The following is a 21,339-nucleotide window of genomic DNA, read 5'->3' on the forward strand; positions in this document are numbered from 1 at the left end:
ATAAATAAATAAAAATATTTAAGAGCAGTAACATCAGTCTCCACAAGTAAGTTCATGTCATTTTGTAATTAATGATATAGAGTACAGTTACAAATTCAGCAAAAATACTTAATTTAATTTGTTGCTACAATACAGCCTTCACACTGCATCTGGCTGTAAAGGTAGGTGGAAGAGAGAAATGCTGCAGGGTAGTTTCTCTACAACTATTCAATTTATTTTTCTCCAGAATGGCAAGATTCAACTTAAGAGTAATGGAGAGATTACATCTGATCCTTTTTTCTTGAAAGCACACTTCCACTGAAATAGATCAGTGTCAACAGTATTCAAAGAAATTAACTCAATTTGTATTTTTAGAAGCTGAACAGAAAGCCAAAGCCCAGGGACACACATCTGCTTCAGTTCTATGGCTTCCAGCCACCAATGTCACTGTCGATATTCTCCCTCCCCGTAAGCCTCTCATTTCAGCCCCACTGCCATATGCACGCAGACAGCTAGCTCACCAAAAATAAGTATTTGTGTCACATCAAAATAAGCACCTGCCACAGGCGAGCGGCCTGCCGTTACTGCTTCCACCACTGTTTTGCAATACTCTCCCCACCGTCCTTACTCACTGACCTTTCTACAGCCACCCTGGCCTTGTTTTGTATTTGTTGCAACAAATATCTCCTTCCTCCATCACAACGCTGTCCTACGACTCCTTCAGTTTCTTCCACTGTTTTCCACGCTTACTTTATAAAAATGGGTACATTTAGAAACAGAGCAAATAAAATCAGATAGCATAAAAGGGTTTGCAACGTATTCCACTCCCGTTTTGATCCATCTGCTCCCCACCTTGGGCTACAAGCACTGCAGCCAACCATACCTCCATGAGACAAAGGCACAGCACTAAAGCGACACAGCTCTTAATAAAGAGACAATTAAACCTCAGCATGTATGAGCCTCCTGCACACGCCTGTAAGTGCTGCTAGAAAGCAGTCAAAGGCTTCATTTCAAAATGAATACTCTAGAAAAACGAAAAATGGATCCTCAGCCAAGCCATAAAGGGGAACCGAAGAATCCCTCATTTTCTTTTCCTAAAGGCAAATCTGCAGTTTTATCCCCAAATCCTTAGAGCTGCAGAAATGAGAGCATCTGCCAGCTCACTGAACCACCTGAGTAACTTTTTCCAGCCTAACTTCGAACTACAGCAACTTGCTGTATCAAACTGCCAAATCTACAGTGCTCATTCCTTTCTGTGAATCCAGCTGTCATTTTTCCCAAATGCCTTCACAGTCCCAACTCTCCCAATGCCAAAAAAAACTTTTCACAGATATACATAATTTTGCAAAACACATATGCTCTATGTATGGCACATGAAGTCAATTAACAAGTTTACTTACTGAATTAAAGGATGACACACAACAGTAAAACAAAAACCTCTTGCAGACAGCAAACACACTAACCTTCTCCTCCCTACAATGTGATACTCTCACAAGAAGCGCTAAGGCGTTTTGAAGCCTATGCACATTTGGAGTACCCCAGGAGATCTTTCATGCTTATCTCCTTGGCATCTTTTATTCCGTAATCCCCATGGTGTTTGTAATCACCAGCACGTGGAGTTAAAATGTAGAACGTGTTCAATTTGCAAGTCAGCAAGCACAGAATATGCACTAGGGAAAATACATTCCCTCATACGAGAGAGGGAGGGAAAAAAAAAAAAAAAAGAAAAAAAAAAAAGACAGAGCACAATATAGAAGCACATACCTTTTAACTGGTCGGCTACCACACTCTGACCAACTCGCTCAATCACCTTTCCATCCTCCATTTCATAACGATCATCCAAGTATTTCGCAGTAGCTTCCGAAATATGGACTTTTCCAGCTACCCCGAGCTGCTCCATCAGATTGGCCAAATTGACATCATTGGACCACACATCAAACTTGAATCTTCTCATGCCCAAAATGCCACAGAGGACTGTCCCCGTATGAACACCAACTCTCATGTTTACCATTTCTTTTTTCTCTTGACAAAACTGCTCAATGGCTTTAATCATACCCAAGCCCATCTCAATGCAGCAGTAAGCATGATCTGCCCGGGGCTCTGGGCAGCCAGCTACGCAGTAGTAGCAGTCTCCCAAAGTGCTTATCTTCTCACATTTAGTGTCCTCGCACAGACGGTCAAAACGTCCAAAGAGGTCGTTCAGGAGTCCCACCAGAGCATGGGCAGATTTATTGGCACTCATTTTCGTGAAGCCCACAATGTCTGCAAACAAAATGCTCACTTGCTCTATCTGCTGCATTTTAAAAGGACGGAATATTATGGGGGTTTTCTGTATGGAGGGTTTCTTCTTCCTGTTTTTGGGGCTTGAGGTGGAATGACGTTTGATGGAGTTTTCACTTTCATCATCCCCCTGCTTCATTAAGTCATCGGCTATTATTCTTGGCATAACAGAATGAATCATCCTCTCTTTCAGGGCTTTTTCCACTTCTAAGTCCTTTCCATGCATGATGGACTGCCCCACTTTCAGGAATGTGCTTCTCGATCTGACTTCGGACATGATAAATAAATGAATACCGATGGCGTGGATGCAGATGTGCAGGAAGGCTTTGCTCAACAGCTCCCAGTAAACCGCACCAGCTCCTAGAGGTGTAAAACAGTTCTCGTCGCGGAAGTGATAACCAAAGGTCTCGAAGAGGACTGAGTACGACAGTCCCAGGAACAAGCTTAAATACAAGGGTAAGTGCATCACCGTGTAAAGCAACAAGAGCACTTCAATACACATAGAAAAACTGCCTACTTGAGAAAGACAAGTGTCTGTGGGATCTGCCAGGGGAGTCCGATTGGACATGTCACCACTTCCTGAGATAGGTTTCAGAGCCTGGAACTGCGGAGCCAGAGTCAAAGCAAAGACCAGGAGGGTGAGTATCAGCGAAGTCCATACGTAATGGCGGGCATAAGTCTTGGTGAAAGTGAACACAAAAAAAGCTACACATACCAAGAGGAAGCACAAAGCCGGCACCATGAAAACAATCTGTTTCTCTCTCATGTGTATGCCGAAGTAGATGCCCCAGAGAAGGCAGGCCACGCCGATGTAGAAGAGGGCATAGCGAAACCTGCGCTGGGTCTGCGGGAAGCATCTCTCCATGCAAGCCTCCTCCAGGTTATTAGAGTCGAACTTGGGGTTCCACCACTTGGAAGAGGCCCTCTCGAAGAGCTGTGGCAGCTTCTTCTGCCGGCGGAGGCCGGGGCCGCCGGGGCCACCGCCGCCGGCTCGGCGGGTGCCCCCCGACTCCCCCGAGCTGCAGCTGGAGGAGATGCTGTACTTGCAGTGCTTGGCGGAGGAGCAGCCCTGGTGCTGCTTGGGGTTGATTTTCACCGTCACGCTGTTGCTGTCCCCGCTGGAGTCGCAGCTCACCTCGGTGCTGTGGTGATGCAGCAGCTGCTGGTGCGGTGGGGAAGCCATGTTGTCAATTCCTCCCGAAGAGCCCGCTCAGGAGTTGGGTCTCTCGGGCCGGGAAAGGCACCGGGGCTCCTGGCAGCGGCGCCTCTAGTCTCCTCCCGCCGCCGGCGCGGGGGGGCGGCCGGGCAGCGCCGCGGCGCTGCGCCGCTCGCCGGGCTGGGCACACAGGGCGCTGGGACGCGGGCAGCCCCGCATATTCCCCCCGCCTCGCCCGCCTCCGCCGGCCGGGCAGGGCCGGGGCTGCCGCCCGCCGCCGGCCCCGCTCCCGCAGCCCCGCCGAGGCTCAGCCCCGCGGAGGGGACGCCGGGCCCCCGCCGGGAGGGGACCGCTCCTCCATGTCGCCTGCAGCTGGCCGCGGCTTCCTCCCCGCGCCCGCCGGGCAGCGCTCCCCTCGCGGCCGCCGCCAAGGGGCCGGCTCCAGCCGCCCGCCCGCCTCCCTCGCCCGCCCAGCCGGGACGGCACCGGCGGCCGCCCCCCGCCGGCCTGCGCGGCCCTCCCCGCCGCTCCCCGCCAACGGGGCCTTGGGCCCGCGGCCGCCCGCGCCCTGCCGGCGCCGCGGGCAGCGCCCGGGCGAGAGAGCGAGTGCCCCCGCGGCGTTCCTCAGCCGCGGCGCGGGGCTCGGCCGCCCCCGTCTCCTCGCCCGCCGCGGGGCCCGGCGGCGCTGGTCCCGTCACCCTCCCGGTGGGGTGGTGCCGCGCCGCCGCGGGGAGCTCCGTGCCCTGGCGGGGGCCGGCCCGCCCGCCTGCGCGCCGCCGTGCGAGGGGAGGGGAGCGACGCGGCGGGGGCGCGCTCAGGCCGCCGCCACCATCTTCCTCACGGGGGGATTTGGGACGGGGAAGGGGGGGGGCTGCGGGTGCGCGCTCCCGCTGGCCAATGGGGCGCGGCGCCGCGGCGGGAGCGCGCAGTCCCCCCCGCCCCGTTCCCGCCCCCCCTCTTCCCGGCCTGAGGGGCGCGGGGAGGGGGCGGCCCCGCGGGCACTCGCGGCCCCGTCCCCTCAGCGGCGGCAGGGGGTCTGTCCCTCCGTGAGGCAGCGGCCGGGGAAGGGCTGACAGGGACGGGACGGCGCGGGATGACCCGCAGCCGGGCGGGTCCCTCAGAGTGGCCCCCCGCCCCGCGGCTTCTCCCGGGCGCTGCCCCCCCCGGTCCGCCGGCGGGTCCCGCTGCCGCCCTGAGGGCCCTGGTTGTTCCCGGGGGGGCCGGGGAGCCGCCGCTGGCACGGCTGACATTTGCCATGCGCAAACAACATGCACTCCAGCAAACAATTCAGCCGTTCCGCATCCCGCCGGACACTCGCGGGCTGCTTTTTCCTCCTCTTCCCCCCTGTTTTTTTTCTCGCTTGTTTATAACTGACGCGATCCCGCCTGCCGCCTCCCTCAACGTTATTATCTCTTCCTCCCAGGCGGCCCGTATCTCCCTCCCTCGCAGGGTCCCTCCGCGGTCGCCTCAGCCTCTTCCCGCCCTCCGTCCCTCCCCCGGGCTCAGGGTGCTGCCCCCCATCCCCCCGGACCCTGAGGCGTGGGCACGGCCGGGCCGCCCGGGACCCCCCCGGGTGCCGCCCCCCCGCCTGCAGCAGCGCTCCGCAGCAGCGAGCCCCTCCGCTGAAGACGGCAGCGTTCGGTAAAATACACCTTTTTTCTTTTTTTTCTTAAATAGTACTAGAAAATACGTGGCCACACGGTTACTGGAACTGAAACCTGTAATTTTTTCCATTTCTTTTGTAAAGGTATCACTGCTCTGTAACCATGCCGAAAAATGTGTTGGTTTTTATTATCATTGTTATGATGAAGAAGACGACTAAGAAGAAATTTGCATTTCCTGAGGTATTTGATACCAAAATAATCTGTAATAAAAAAAGTCTTTTAGCAATAATTGTTTTGGTTGTGCTGTGACGTACCAGTCTCTTAAATTGCAACTACTGACTCATCTGATCAATATTTCATCGGGAACGCTGCTCGCCATGCCGCTTTTCCATAGGGATCGTTAGGGAGGAGGAAATCCCTGAGCTGACGGGGCAGAAGGTATGGATGGCCTCCCAGGCTTGCCTATTAATTGATACATTTACTAAGACATCTTTGCGACCTTTTTATTGATTATCTTAAGTGCACTTTACGTTACGTTTTTACTTCATAAAGGATGACGGATTTATTTAATTTGGAGGATTAAATGTGACAACTTCCAAGGACTCAAAGACACTGTAGAAACTTGGTGGAAAGAGGATAAAAGTTTATGTCTATGGCAAAGAATTTAAGGTGAAACTACCTGTGTTTTTAACTTTTTTTATGTAAACCTGTAAGATTTATCTTGTTGTAGAGGTTGGGTGATTTGAACAGAAGAGGTACTGAAATTCCAGCATCAATTTTTTTAGCCTTGCTTTATGATAGCACTAAATTATTATTATTGCTTATGACAGCCTTACTCCACAGCCACTCTGGGTCAGCTGCATTTCCTTAACACCCTTCCAAAAACTGTAGAAACTACAAAGAGCTAAAATGGGGGCAGGGAGGAGGGTAAACAGGAAATAATTTAAGCCCTTATTATTTCTAAGTAAATCAGGATGTCATTGAAAAGAACACCAGAGTACATTTTCCTCCAGTTGAAGATGTGAGTTTTCCCTCTAGTATGAACAAAGTCATGATTTCATTCAGTTCCTTTGGTCCAGAGTGATTAAGAGTGCATGGGCAGTAAATAAATAAATCATTGTTTGCCTAGAGTGTAGTAAAAGTTGAGGGCCTTCAAATTGGTGTTTATTACTGAAACTTGCTTGGATAGTCTTTAATTCAATTTTCACCTAAAATAAAGATGTGGGATTGTACCTTCGTTCAAATTAAAACTGTTAGGCAGCGGTGTGTACAGTTGTACGGAAGCGTGCAAGGAGGTGGCAGCTCAGGTGTGCGGGTGCTGCACAGAAAGAGTTCACGTGCACAAGTGTGCACACACAGTCAGAGGAGAGAGCCCACTCGTGTGCATCTCCCCTGTTTGCACATGGAAGATACCGACGCTTCGGGCACAGAGATACATGAACGCGGGAGGCAGAGGACCCGCAGAAGCAAAGCTCAGGCTGAGAAGTGAGAGAAGTGTGCCTTGTTCCCCCTGTGCTCAATAAAGCAGGACTTTGTGTGTTCTTAGAAGCAACAGAATCACATCAAAGATACTGGCTGCATCACAAGCTTTGACTGAGTGACCCACATGATCCCAAATTTTGTCTGGCTACTGGTCAGACACAGCTTTTGATCTCTGCTAATGAAGTAGTCTCCTCTTTCCCAGCTTTCATTTACTGGTTCGAAGGACAGTGGAATGGGACTGAAGAAGACATCCGACTTGTCAAACCCCTCCTTTGGTAAGCTTCAGATTGTGATTTTGAGATTGTTCAGAATCCTTGCTCTTCCAAGGAAGCTCCCACTAGGTTTGTTACCCATAGACTTCCACCCCACTCCTCCTCTTGATCTTTTGGGTGATAATGTCACCCAACATTCACCAGCCCAGCTGTTCCCCAGCTTCCTCTATCATGTTCTGTGGAAATGTATGCTGTGTATGCAGCAGGGAGAACAGTTATCTTGTGTTAGCTCTGTACTGGCTGGGAAAGACCTAATGCTACCTCCCAAAAGACTGAATTTTTTAAACTGAGCGTTATGTCACTGGCACTATTCTTTCACTTTGTTTGTATTGTGAAGATTTTTCTCCATTGAATTAAAGCAGCAGATTAAATACATGTAAGCAGTAATCAAGAAACACCGGTGATGCTTCTATTTATTTCAAGTCTGACTAATATTTGTCTCGGAGGGTGAGAAGTGGTTTGAACTTGTATCCATTACTTCCCCCCTGCCTTCTGGTTTGTTTTTGTCCAGGAGGAGTGTAACCCCATGGAATATAATGCAGTCAGCATGTCCCTCTGTGGCAGCATCTGAGGGGGTAATGTTTGTAGCATCTGTTAAGGAAGATGCTTCCTCTTGGTCACTTTCTTAGCAACTATGGTTAGCGCATCTCAGAAGAGCTGGCAGCTACCACATGGTATTGATGTTGAGTCCCAGGTTCATTTTGAGTGTCTGGTAGTTCTGGGTTGTGCTGTTGTCCTGCAGAGCACTCTGGTTATTTTCCAAAATATTGTGAGTGGTTTTGTTTCTCAGAGACCAGAGTTAGAGGAAATATTTTACAGAGCAATAGCTGGGCAAACGCATATCCTACTTGCGCATTTCTTTTAACTTCATGCCACTAAATATACATATTTAGTCTATAGAACTGAATTTACTTCCCTTCTCAGAGGCACAGCTTTGTCAGCTCTAATGATTGGCTTTTGTTTGATGTTCATAATATTGTACTTCACTGCTTATCTGATGGAGCTGTGCGAAACTATTTAGGGGGGTTCTGAAATGTGACAACCCACATGATGCTTTTTTAGACTTCACAAACCGCCTTCACGAGGCAGAAGAATATGACATGGGAACTGCTGGCTGGAACAACAGTGTATATTAATGCCAGTATAGTTGGTGTAGCTGGGGAGGAGGAATGCCATTTAGAAGTTTGTGGCTTTTATTGTATGCTGTCAAAGGCAAACTTAACAGCCTGAAAGAAAAGGCATCATGGATGCCATGGGTGGAGACTACTGATCCTGCCTGCCTCTGGAAACTGCATAAACATGGGAGGAAAAGGTGTTAAAACCCGTTTGGTCCATCCACAGACAGAAAGACTCAAGGGAGACACCCCAGATGCCCCGTTCCCTATGTTGTTACCTTAACGAATAGCAGGATCCCACCTTCTGACAGACTTCTGCATCTGCATCCTTCTGGCGTGTGCAGCATTCATTGTGAGTTTTTGTTTTGAATCCTGGTTATCTCTAGGTAAAAAAATTCATGTTATGGGTTTAAAAAAAATACAAATTTTCTGACTGCTGTTCACAGACTAACAGGCAAACATTAGAAAATATTTTGGAGGATTGTTACTCCATGATTTTTAAAATTAGAGAAGTATCACGATGTTTATTTCCCTTTTCCATAAAGGGGCACAAGAGTTACCTTTTGACATCTTTTCCTCATGAAGCTACAGAAGCTGGGTGAGTGGTGTGTTCTCCTCACTTCCATGGGGTAGCCAGCTTAGTTTTGCATTCTGTATTTTCATCCTTCTGAAACTGCAGTTTGGGATGTTAGCGTTACTGACATGATTTCATATCCCAGAGGAGATGCACAGATAAAATAAGTGAGTAAGCAGTAGAAGACCTTTTTATGTGACTTGGACCTCAAGAGGGAAGATAAAACCTGGTCCAGCTGAGTGGGAATCACCAGCTCCCATAGGACCAGGATTTTACTTGCAGGCTTTATGGTTCCCTCATTTGTGTAGCCTTCTACACTGAAAGCCATGCAGATTATACTGCTTCTTTGCCAAAACGTCTGCCACCAGGAGGTGGCTTCAGTCAAATATACATTTCTGTAAGATGAAGACAAACTTAAAATTTATTGCTCATTCCATTCATAACCAGAAGTTCTCCTGGCTTGCCAAGCTGCTGAATCGACTTGGGTACCTCACCCTTGAGTCAGAAAAGCCCAAAATAGAAACTTGCTCCATTTCCAAAGAGATGAAGTACCACTGTTATCTGCAAATACAGCCACATCTAACATGCTTTTGTAACTACAAACACTCGGTGGAGGAACCCAAGTGACACTCCGCTTCTTTAAAAAAATAAATTAAAAAGGGGGGGAAAAGGTATTTTCTTATTTGAAATAGGAGTGGTAAGATTGCTATGAATGGGACTGTCTGGGTGCGGAAGCACCAAGAAATCAGCAGCAGGAGAAGGACCGTGCAAGCGGCAGTCACTGATGTCACCTAGACCAGCCCAGCATCTAGTTCCCACTCCATCTACTCACAGCTTCTCAGGATGTCCAGGTTAGGGAGACAAGGGACAGACTACAGCCAGAGTACAGCAAAGTTTTGAGCCATTAAGGAATGACAGCAAGAAGATGAGGTAGAAGCTGTAGAACACCGGTTGGAGCTACAGCAATGCTCATCCAGGATTCACAAAGTAGAGTCAAGTCGTTCTCTCTCCTGTGCCGTAACTCTGCTTTATAGCACAGCATAAAATAGCCAAAACCAGTGAAAGTGACCAACAGTTGCAGTCAAACAGAAGGAAGTGACATTGTAAAGTCACCAGCAGGACTTCTGCGAGTAGGTGGAAGGCAGTGAAAAGGCATGTAAAGATAGTCCCTATGTGATATAAATTAAGGGGTTTCTGTGGCTCCAACTCAGACCAACAAGTAGAAAAATAACCATAGCGTTAATTCACTGGATCTCCCCTTCTCACATTGTTAGCTTATGATCTTGCAGATGTAGCATCAGTAATTTTTAGCATCCTACAAAAGGATGCCTGTCGCAGTACTGCCAAAACTAGCCAGCTGCCACAAGGCTTTTACCACCCCGTAGCAGGTTAACTTCAGTAAGTAGTTTCTGCACCTTGCCCCGGCACAGCCAACAATCCCCCACAGGGTTTCAACAGTTCATCTACTGTTTGTGCTGTTTCTTCGTATTCTTCAGGCCAGGCCACGCTGCTTCTTGCCTCTGCTGCATCCTTCTCCTTGTCTCTTCTACCTCCAGGGCACTCTCACCTCCCTCTGCTTCTTCCAAGTCTCTCTCCAGTCACTGTTCCTATCCCCTACCCCTTACAGCTATTTAACTACTTAGCAGGAACCAGCCACAGCTGCACCTTATCCACACCAGCCAACCCACCGCCCCAAGCCAGCCCACAGCTGTATGTTATCAATGTTAATTAACCCAGCTTCATTCCTCTACAGACACCCACTAAAAAGAAAGTTTCTGAGGGCTGTCAAGCAGACGCTTGCTGTGTGCCACTTTCCTGTGAGCGCTCCTGGGTTTCCCTTCAGGTGTGCTGCAGGCTGGTCTCGCTCTCCTCCTGCTCCAAGCAAAACAATCTTCTGAACTGCCTTTCTTTACCATAAAGAGCAGGCAAACAAGAATCCAGTAACCCCTTTTGAACCCTGAACAGATGAGATACACAACCATTACTGGGCTGAGGAAAAAAAAAAAAAACCAAAAAACAAACACCTTTGCCTTGGGGAAAGTCCAGATGTATTTTCTTTTCTCTGGAAACTTTTCCTCCATCTCCTCCAAAAGAAGGGCTGGATGCCTGAGTGCTGTTCTCCTGTGCCCCCCTGCAACCGGCTCCCCTCTAGTTGTGAAGATCTTGTATGTGCTCCTTTACCTGTATAACATCACAGCTTATGTGATCTTGCAAAATACAGTTTATGAAGCCAACACCGTAGAGAAACAGAAGATAAAACCTTTTCTTAGACAACATGTCTTCGTAGCAGTTTCTGTGGGAAGATCCTGATGGATGGGGCAGTTCTCTTTTACGGGAGCAACAAAAGCATGTTCAGAACTAAATTATTCTCAACTAGTCTAACTATTCAGAACTAAACTAGTCTAAACTATTCATGTAACCTGGCAGGCAAGTTTCCTCCTAGGGTGATCTTTGGTACCCCTGGAAAGGGTAGCAGAGAACATTCTTCTCAGCTGTACCGAGATACACTTCACACAGGTGAAGTGGTTGCGACTTGATGCGCCTAGGAATGTAGCTGACCCCCACTAGTCCAACTGGAGCAGATATATCCGAGCAATTTAGCAGTGATGTGACAAGTGTGAAATGGAAGATGTTGAGAAAGTATTACATCAATTTTTAGTTTGTGTTGAGGGTTTCTATGCAGTTGTGTTCTACAAGATCAGAAAAAATACACTTCAGTCTGCAAACACAAGAACCAGTCATTATTTCAGTTTTTTGCCATGCTGTTAGGATTAAGACTTTGATGAAACAAAAGAAAATTATACAGGGCAGTTTGACCCCTGTTATTGTTAGTGTGGTGACTGAAATTGGGGCAGCCCAATGCAGTCCACTGATTCTACTGCTATACGATATATTTAATGTTTGTATTGATTAAAAACTGATTTAATTCTAAACAAATCACTGCTGCACTTCACACTTTATGACTTAAAGATTTTATTTACACTGCACAAAGACTGTGTAAAATGTTATTGTTGAGGCTTCCAAATCAAGCACTTAAAAAATACGAGAAGATTTTTGCATTTTGACACTCTCAATATCCATGGAGTGCTTGATGCTCTCTGAGTATTCGGGACATTTGCAGGGCTATTGATGGACCGCGAGTGCAAAAAGAGCAGTGAACACCTTCCAAACAATCCTGCGTAAAACTGAGGGTGAATGCGTGTTTCTGCCATCGTTCCGTTTCCAGGGAACAAGGCAGGAAGCAAATGGTGCCGAACACACTAACGCAGAGATGGTTATTGCAGCTCCTAGTCGTTTTTACCTGTGTTGCTGCCCTGACAACTGCGGTATATTATGGAAATAAAACACAAAGTCACTTGGTTCTGAGCTATTGAAAACACAGCAAATATTTGTTCAAAAGAGGAGCTGGGGGGCAAAATAAAGTGGCATATAGAATGCAATGAAACGTCACGGAGGGAGAATTTATATGGTCCAGCAATTACTGGCTAGATGCAATCGAGATTCATGAATGGGGCTCTAATCCTTTTATAAACCGGGAATCTGCTTGAACTGGGTGATGGGGGTGCTGACAGTCACACCTGATAAGCAAAAATCAAATAACCTTGGTGCTTCACAGCACGTCCTAAACCCTGAATGACAGGCAAAAAATCACCTGTCATGGGCTTTTCTGTAATTTCCCACCAAAGGTTTCTTTTGCAACTTTCAGAGGCTCCACATGATATTTACCTGCGAGATCTGCTCAGAGGTTATGTCTCAGAAGATTTAGACAGATGACACGTATGGAAGGAGATCTCAAAAAGGAAATTTGGTGCAGACTGACTTGGCTGCTGTGCTGCTATGTGTGACCCCATCTTGTCGCTGCATGCCTGAAACTGTCCCACATATTGTCTGTTAGTTTGGTAAATTATTTCCTAGAACACTGAGAAAACAAAAGAAGGAGCTGAAATTGCCTGTCAGTATTTCTTCAGTGCAAACAAACAAGCAGATTGTGCATCTTATGTGTCTAGTCAAAACATCTCAGTTATTAATATTAAACTTCCTGGAGAACCTGCTCCTGAACAAGCTACAGAGCTGAAGCATGGCTGAAAATACTTTTAAAAAAAAATATTCCACCATCTTCAGCTGATGTTTCTGCAAGATGGCAAGAACAAGCCCCCCTCCGCCCCGTAACGAGGGGGTGTGCAGCAAGGCGGCGGAGGTGTGCATTGCACTGGTGTGTGCAAACATGCGGTGCCAGCTGCCAGTGTCTGCGCTCGCACCTCCTCGAGGGCTCTGTTGCTCACAGCCAGGCTGCCTGCTGCTCTGCCAGGGCCGCTGGAGGATGCTACACCCTCCTGCAAATCACTGAGGTGCTTTTGGGAGGCAAAGACGTGCGGCCGTAGAGAGAGAAGAGGCTCTGGCCGTAAACCAGGAAAGCGGGGGCTGAGAAGCAGATTTATTGCGCTAAGTGGTTTTTTCCTGTCTGCTCATTTCTTCTCTTTTACCATCCTCAAATCAGTTCTTTCCTTGGTTTTGGCTCCATGGAGAGCAGGGAAAATATTCTATTGCCCTTTCATGGTCATAACACATATCTATTAAATCCCATTTTATTGTAACACAAATAATGACAGCCATGCTTTATTTTTTATCTGGACCATTTAAGCTCTCAGTGAAGGATTTGCACTTAATCTGGATCTCTTGCTTCCTTTTCTCGCTGTGTTTGGTTCAAAGTCAAGGCACATGCTGTGTTCCTTTAGAGGCAGTTTGTCTTGAATAGAGGTGTGTTGATTTTTAACCAGATTTTTCATTCTGCCCTGTCTTACCTTCACAGCCACGCTGCTTAGACCAGGAGGCACCGAGTTTGTCACTTTGCTACAGCCCCAAACTTCTTACAATCCAGAAATTTGGGCAGGGCTCTTGGAGAGATTATCATCTTCCTAACCTCAGCCAGACTGCAAAGGTGCCCGTCTTCCCCTAGATGAGCAGTGTGCTTCGCTAACCACGGAAACATGGATGGAGTTGCTGCCTTGATTTGTTCCCAGCAAGTCAATGCGTAGCAGCGACGATTTAGTGGGTGGACATCTTTCCCTGTTACAGAACAGAGCTTCAGGTGGTCTCTGCCCAGAGCCCACCACTCCTAGCTGCTCAGCATCCTAGGAGAGGATAAACATGTAGAGTTTTTAGGCGGAGGTCTTTTAAGTTGTATGTTAGGCTGAAAAATGAACACCCTGTATTATAGGAATCAAGGATGCTCCCAGTGTGTACTGGTGCTGCAGTGGCGCGGGGCTGACAGCTGGGATGTTCTGGGCTGGCCAGGCTGCCCATGCATCTCCTGCTGCGCAGCATCTCAAGGCAAAGAGCTGGCAAACGCTGTGGTCCGAAAGATTTCCCTATCTTAAAGCCTGAAATCTTCCAGAAAGTGAGGAGATACAAGCAGGGCTGAAGAAACCTCTTAGCAGGCTGTAAATGTATTTAGTGTTTCTGCAGTGTAGGGAGAGCTCGAAGCTTTATTTAGCAAAAACAGCTAAATCTACTGTACTGTGGTGTTGGAGGAGTTTTTATGTATAGCAAATAATAACTGTTTTTAATTAGCTTTATTTACACAGTAGACGCCAATGGTGAGCTCTAAATTAAAAGGGCAGAATGTCCTTGCTGGGAAATGTGATTTTTGAAGCCCAACAACTGAAAAGCAGTGGGAAGGTTTTTGCTCGGACTGCCTGGGGAGAAAAATCACCTTTGGCTCAACAAAACCGGAAGGTTTGCAAGCCCACAGCAGAAGTTTTTCAAGAAACTAATGAAAATGGAGGATTATAGTTTAAACTGTTTTGCAATCACTGGCCTCAGTCCTGGAGACACTTTTCATACATGCTTAACTTCATATATCCTGATAGTTTTGCTGACCTGCCTGGGGTTATTCACACCTGTACACAGAAGTGCCGGAGTGTTTACGGAACGGAGTTTAAACTATAGCATTTGTTCCCAAAATAATGACGTTATGCAAGATCTCTATAACTGGCTCACTGAGATTCTTTATGTCAGGAAAAACAAAAAGGCTGAGAAATTCAGGAATTAAGATTCCTGAGGCGGTCTCAGATCTGCTGCCTCGTGTGAATAGGATCTTTTGTTGTGCTGGATCACAGCACTGGGCCACGGAACTTATTTAGCAGCTATTAAAAAAAACTCCACCTTGATACAGTTTGAATCTACTGCTTACAGGAAGATATTGTCTGCATTTCTTTCCACTCTCTGATGTATATCAAAGCTTAAAAAAGTACGTTTGGCCACTAGCTGCGACTGAAAGGTTTCCCCTCATTGATGGCAAGCAACTAATTGAAATATTTATAATTATGGTGATAGTATTTATAATTTTTTTTAATATTTTTTCTTTTTATAACATGGGAGTATATTCTGCCTGCCATGAAGGAACTTGTTGAAACCCCTGAACAGGAATAAATCACCTCTGCAAACTGTAGTTCTGCCGTTTATCGGCTTGTTTCTCTGCAGAAGCCAAACTGCCATTAAGCTGACTCACATTTTGGCATTTTGTGTTTATATACAAGATGACGATGTTTGCAAGCAGTGGGGGGGGGCAAAAACCCTCATTCGTCAGCGCTGTGGTCCCGGCAGAACCTTTCCCTTCTCTGCTGCGTCGGCAGAGCCTGGGGACATGGCTGGAGCCCCGCTGCGGCATGGGAACCGTTGCCGTCGCTTTTTGCCATCCAGCACTGAGTGAAGTCGGGGCGTTCCTGCAATCCTCTGCATTGTGTCCCAGACCCATTGCTCAGCCATCACCACCTGCTGTGTCCGCAGCCAGCCAGGCTCAGGGGCTGCTGGAGTCCCAGATCTACCTGAATTCTGGCACATCTGGTGCCCCTCCGTCCCTCCCCATCCGTCTTCACCCCCCCGACTGACCCTGTGCGACTCTGCCAGCATCCTTCGTGGTGCTGAAAAGCCAGCTTCAGTTCTCAGGACACTTTTCATGGGATCTTTATCACACACAAAATTTTCAATGTAGTATTCCTGGTGCCAGTATCGTACTTGCCACAGGATTTTTACCTCCACCTCCCTTGCCCTAAGTCTTACCTTGTTTTCTTTGCCTTTCCCCAGCCAACGCCAGGGGTGTGAGGACCTGCTGTGGAAGGGATGGGGACACCAGCCACACTGTCACTAATTTACCGTGGCATGGCATAGTGGCTTTATGTTGCTGCCACTCCCACCGGTCTCTCCTGGCATTCCCTAGATTTTAACCGCAGCTCCTGGCCATGTTGCAGCCCTGCCAGTCACTGGGGAGAGGCAGAGGAGGGTCCCCCTTCCCCCCCCCCCCCCGCCAACGTGCCTCCTCTCAGTGTCCCCTGGCGAAGGCTTGACTCACCACCACCAGCCTGACATCCCACCCTGCAGCATCCTGCCTCGTCCTTTGCCAGGGGAGAACCGCAGCCGGAATAAACCAGGCAGACAACACCATGGGAAAACCCTGTCCTGGGGTGCCATGTACCCCCTGCCCGTCCTGCTCTGTCCCATGGTCACGCGTGTCAGCACAGCGCGGCTCTGCCGCACGCCTGGGGCTGTGCCGGGCCCGGTGGGATCGATAGCTGGGCTGGCTCTCCGGGAGCGCTCGGCTGAAGCCAGCCAGCGCTGACTGAGGCAGGAGCAGCAGTTCTCAGCTGCTGAAAATCCCACCCAGATCTGCTGCAAGGTGGAAGTCATGCAGCAGAAAGCACCAAGCGTTCGGATTTCTGCCGATGGAGAGGAAGGGGACTCTGCAGGCACCCCCAGAGTTTCTAAATGCTTTGAAAACTCTTCCAACAAAAAGATTTGTTGAAGCAGGGTGAGGTCTTTTTTCTGGGGGTGCTGGCAAGCACAGTGTGCGGCAGTGCTGCCTATTCCCGGTATCCCCAGGGGATTCAGGGTCCAGTGGCACCTCCTGGCTGTGCCGTGTCCTCTGGCTGACAGAGCCGATGGGGCTGACAGACAGTGCCTGGATGTACAGTGCCAGCAGGGAGCTGGGCACCTCTCCTGCATTTCCCGAGGTCCCAGATCTCCCACCGTGGCAGGTACAGAGAGCACCCCACACCTGATGGGCTGAGGAGCCCATCTCTGCTTCACTCCTGATTTTGCTGGGGTGCACTGTGCTTGTGTGCCTGGCTTTGCTGATGAGTCTCCTCCCTGGCAGAGCTTTAGCATTTCGCTTTGACTGAGTACAGCTTGCACTGTGCCTTGGCACCAGCTTCAGAAGAGCAAAGAGAGCATCAGGGACCAACTAGGTGAGCACGTACCCAGGGCACAGGCTTGAATTTGGCCAGGGCTGAGGCTGCAGCTGCAGCTGACATGAAATTTCCACCCATTGCAATGGGTCAGAGGCAGCTGGGGCTCCTTTCCTCCCTGCTCAAGCCTCCGCTGTTTGGGGCTGTGGGCAGGATTAAGAAGAAAAAGCAATGTATGGGTCATGGGAAGAGGGAAAACAGAAGCAGCTCAGCCAGCCGAAGAGGAAACGGTGGGACACAGATGTCCATGGAAAGCTGAAACCACTTACAGAGGATGCGTTTACTCGTATTTCCTTCCACTACGGCTTAATTGCGATGTTTTTTAATGACAGGTAGGACAGGAGCTGGGCTTCTGCCTAAGCACTTCTCCATCCTGCATAAAAACGCTGAATTTAATATTAACAACAATTAATCACAGCTACCAGGAAGCACCCGGCAGCATTCCCCACCCCTGGGAGCACTCGGTTTGCATGCTCAGCCCCATTAATTCCCATCTCCAGGCAAATGGCACCGGAAAGTCGCAAGGAAGCAAGGGGGCTGCCCTATGCCGCTGGATTTAGATCCAGAGCTGAAGCAGTAGCAGCACTGGTACCCCCCTTCCCATCCCCTCTGCCAGCCTTTGCTCAGAATACGGGTGGTTGGGGCCGCCCCGTGTCGCTCCCGTGGGTAGGAAATGGCTGCTCGCTGCCAGCTCACCCACCCGCGTTTCATTTTCATTCCATGTGCCCTGAAAGGCCGCTGGGATCATTCCAGGTCATGGCTGGCCGGCTGAGTTTGCCCGGAGCTCAGGTTTGCCAGGACGTTGCTGTATTTTTCCTGTTGTTGGTCCTGTGACTACCTCTGTCATTAGAAGCACTAATTGCTCATTGCATATTTTGCATATGTATATTGGTATTTTGGAACAGCTCGTTTTTGCATCCTGTAATTAAATGACCGCTAATGAACGCGTTACAAAGGAGCGGCCAAACGAGATAACCCATGCAGGAGTGCTGGGCAGACGTATGCAGTGACCACATGGGAATTCGCTCCAGCGTAGCACCGGCTGCCTCCCGCGCTGCGCAGGCTCCGGGCCGGGAGGAGGCAGTGGGTGAGCACCCTGCAATGCCTCCGGTCCCACCTCTGCTTCAAGGCTTCCCCCAGGTCCTGGCCCACCACTCACCTCCTTCTTACCTCTTTCGCTTCCAGCATCCAAGCGAGCTGCTCAGTTGAGCCGCCCCACCACCAGCCCTCCATGCCCCCATCTTGCAGGGGTTACATTTGCTGGACACTCCGTGGGGTGAAAATAACCTTCCCAGGGTGCCAGGCTGCCCTGGCTCCTCTGCCTCTTGCCCTGAATGCCACCCAGGTGTGCTAAAGCCGCGTTCCCCAGACGTGGTTGCTGGTACCAAAGGCTGGTGCTCTGCCATGGGCTGGTTCTGTCTGCGGAGTTGCGGAGTTTGGCTCATTACCGCGGGGAGCTCTGACCTCAAGCTCGGAGTGGGAAACCCCGATCTGCTCAGGTACCCTCTCCTCTCTCCCTGCAACGGGCAGTGTGATGCCTGTACAAACCCGGGAAACGAATCGACATCGTTGCAGCAAGCCCCTGGGGTATGGGATATTTTCATCCATGAAATGCAGAGATGCCGCTGAGGGGTTGAGGTTGTGTAGGCTGACCAAAGGGGACTGTAATCCCCTTGGCTTGTGTTTGAATATTGGCAGTGCCACTGCTGGGCTTTGGGAGACCTTTGGGAAACCTGCTTGGGGCTCCTTTTGGTGGGAGCACTGCGGGCACAGGCAGGATCCTGCCGGCACCAGGCTCTCAGCAGCACCAGCAGCTCTTCCCCAGCGGTGCCTCTAAGACAAATGTTTGTCTTTTCCGTCCAAGAGATACAGCAAAGCCACTGCCAGCACCACGTCTCAGTGGAATTGGTTTTCGTTCTGCCAGGAGCATTACCGGCTCATGATTCACATCTTCGCAGCAGCTTTGGAAGGAAAATGTGCTTCTCGCTGGGCAGACCTTCACGCATGTCAATATACCACAGTTTTTCCAGACTTTCCAAAGGAGGCCATGGCCAAGTGAGACATTCCTACTCCTCTTCCAGCTTTCTTGGAACAACCTTCTTTGATTAGCGAGTAAGACAGATAGTTGGAAAGACAGACAGTCAGACAGGCCAGGCAGTAGGGTTATAATCAGCAGTTTGCATGAGCCCCAGCCTCCGGTGGGACGGTGCCTCCATCCGCCTCTCGCTGGGTGGCTGGTGGGAGCCCCTGCTGTTTGCCGGGGTCCCCGACCCCCTGTCCTCCTCCATGGCCCCTGCCCCGCTGCCCTCTGCTGGGGTCCTCAACCTCTGCCTGGTCCCTGACCCCTGCCTTTGCCCACCGTGGTCCTGGGGCAGGGTGGTGTACAGGCTGCGGTTTGCAGCACGGCTCCTGCCTGGCTGCCTGCACCTTTGACACCAAGGAGAGGCCAGAGGCCGCGTCCAGCACCGGCAGGGCTCAGCCAGGGTGTCCCTGCGGGGCTCTCCGCAAGACAGCGGCCAGGGCAGGTGGGATGCCAGCGGGATGCTGGAGGGAGGGAGGCAGCCGCTGTCAGAGCATCCCTGCGTGCAGCCAGCCCACCCTGCCGCCGAAGTGGGTGAGCCATGCGCGGCACCGCTGGCGAGGCTGAGTCACGGGGTGGTGTGCCTGCTGCGGCACGTGTGGGCCCACGGCCATGACTCAGCCTCGTGGCTGCCAGCGCTCAACGCCAGCCCCGCAGCTCCTGCTTCTCCCCGGGGCTTTGTGCCGAAGCCCCTGTGGGTGAATCAGCCAGTTTTGTGCCAGGCCCTGGGGACCAGGTCCCCGGGTGCAGGGGACTGCTAGCACGGAGGGGACCTCTGCCAGGGGAGGGGGAAGAGGGGGATCACACATAAAGGGGGCTTAAAGAGCATCTCCTGGTGCGGGTGGGAGCAAGGATCTGTCCCACCAGGGAGGGAAGTGCTGCCCTGAAGCACAAAACAAAGGAGCCGGGTTTTGCTTTGCCCGTTTGTGCCCACGGCACGGGAAGCCAGGTTGGAAAAAGCAACCAAATGGCTCAGGCATGGCTGGCGGGTCTGGTGCGATGGATGGGTATGAGGCCGGGTGTGAGGAAGAGGATGGGACCTCCTGCCTCACTCCCTGCAGCTGCAACCCCTCAGCCACCCCAGCCCCAGCACTTGCACCGCACTGGCAGGAGAAACAAAACAAACATCTCCAGGGAGTGTGTTTGGAAAATACCAGGTTTTATTAGACAGGCTGATGTTCAAGCTGACGGTTTTATCCCAATGCACACAATCACGGGCATCTACATGGGCCTGTGTCCCAGCTCCCTCCCTCCTGCCATGCTCTTGGGTGAGATGCCCCGGCCCCCCCCACCCCCAGCACTGCAGACCTGAGGGCTTGGGGTTTCTTGGCAAAATGAAAAGATCTCCCTGCTCCCCATTTCCACTGCCAGATTCCCAGAGCCCTCCTAAGAAAGATGGGAGAGAGCTGGGCTGGGGACTGCAAGTCCCAAGAGGACTGAAAGCCACTTGGATCCATGGGAGAGGGAGCATCTCCCCAGGCCAGCACGGAGCCGAGTCAGCGTGCATCACAGGGAGCAGGACACAGCCCCAGCTTCACACCACTGCTCCCATCGCTTCGGGAAGGGATCCCTAACATACAATATCGGGGTGGGGGTGGGAGTGGCTGTCACAGGGGGAGCCCCATCCAGGACATAGGCAGCAGGGCTTTGCACAGAGTGTGCAGGTGCTGAAGGGAAGGGAAGGGGGGGTGAGGAGGCAACAAGAGGTGGAGGATGAAGGAAAAGGAAACAGAGAAGGGATGGGGGGAATGACGGGAGCGGCCTGAGAGCAGAGCAACAGTGCCTTCAAGTTCATAAGGGAGAGTCAGAGCTCCTTCCTGGAATGGGGGGCCTTTCCCTGGGTACCCCAGAGCCCATGGGTTCTGCAAGAGCAGCAAGGGCAGCAAGGAAAGAGGTGGCACAATACAGCGCTTGTTCCGTTTTGTGCCAAATAAAATAGAAACGTTTGATGGCCTTTGCTTGCCATGACAGTGACATGCAGTGTGACAGCAGGCACAAAGACAATATTAGCCTGTTTCTGTTGGTGTTTCTATTCCATTAGCTCTTAAGAAAACCATGCAGACTAGCCCAGCGGAGGGGAGTGAGAGGCAAGGAGGAGTGGGTGAGACAGAGAGGGATGCTGATGAGCAACAGGATCGTAGACAAGAAAGAAGGAACGGCAGTGGAGGTGGGCAGCAGCTCTGGGGCAGGTTTGAGACCTCATGGCACTGACTCATGAGCACAACCCTTCTCTCCGAGCTGTTCTGGCTGCCGCTTTCTGACACGCTGCTTGCCTTCCCAAGGACCTCCAGTCCCCTCTGCGCTCGGGCAAAACCCCTCTGCCTGAGCCATGCCCCTTCCCACGCTTGGGCGTAGATTTGGGTCTCGCCTTCATTAGTTCAAATGCAGAGTCCTACCTCAAAGCAGAGGCAGGGAGCAAGTCCCTGGGGCAGCATCCCCCCACACTCACCTCGACTCGAGGGGATCTCTTCTTCGCACTGCCTGGCTTCAGTACCAGGGGATGTGGAGCTGCCATGGACCTTCTACCTTAGCTCACATCCTGTTGGGCATGTGG

The 21,339-nt window shown here is 50.6% G+C and overlaps 2 protein-coding genes across 2 annotated transcripts in view; one reads left to right on the forward strand and one right to left on the reverse strand.

Moving 5' to 3' along the window:
* ADCY9 (adenylate cyclase 9) overlaps positions 1-3,670 on the reverse strand; it is a 99,569-nt gene extending 95,899 nt beyond the window's left edge. The window contains exon 1 of the mRNA XM_056335086.1: positions 1,744-3,670. Within this exon, the coding sequence (XP_056191061.1) occupies positions 1,744-3,442 (1,699 nt within the window). The 5' untranslated portion in view covers positions 3,443-3,670. The remainder of the gene's footprint in view (positions 1-1,743) is intronic.
* A 728-nt stretch (positions 3,671-4,398) lies between these two features.
* On the forward strand, positions 4,399-7,160 carry LOC130147414 (WW domain-binding protein 11-like). The gene is made up of 3 exons (XM_056334463.1): positions 4,399-5,056; positions 5,163-5,259; positions 6,704-7,160. The coding sequence occupies exons 1-3, from the start codon at positions 4,509-4,511 to the stop codon at positions 7,061-7,063; spliced, it is 1,005 nt and encodes a 334-aa protein (XP_056190438.1). The 5' UTR covers positions 4,399-4,508; the 3' UTR covers positions 7,064-7,160.
* Positions 7,161-21,339: the final 14,179 nt, after the last annotated feature.

Source organism: Falco biarmicus, chromosome 4, assembly GCF_023638135.1.
Source record: "Falco biarmicus isolate bFalBia1 chromosome 4, bFalBia1.pri, whole genome shotgun sequence".
In the NCBI taxonomy this organism is placed as follows: domain Eukaryota; kingdom Metazoa; phylum Chordata; class Aves; order Falconiformes; family Falconidae; genus Falco; species Falco biarmicus.

Bases quoted from the DNA above. Each gene is read 5' to 3' on its own strand.
- LOC130147414 (XM_056334463.1), top strand. From the start codon at position 4,509: ATGACCCGCAGCCGGGCGGGTCCCTCAGAGTGGCCCCCCGCCCCGCGG. The intron at 5,057-5,162 runs GTAAAATACACC...TCTTTTGTAAAG, and splicing joins GCTGAAGACGGCAGCGTTCG to GTATCACTGCTCTGTAACCA. The intron at 5,260-6,703 runs GTATTTGATACC...CCTCTTTCCCAG, and splicing joins AGAAATTTGCATTTCCTGAG to CTTTCATTTACTGGTTCGAA.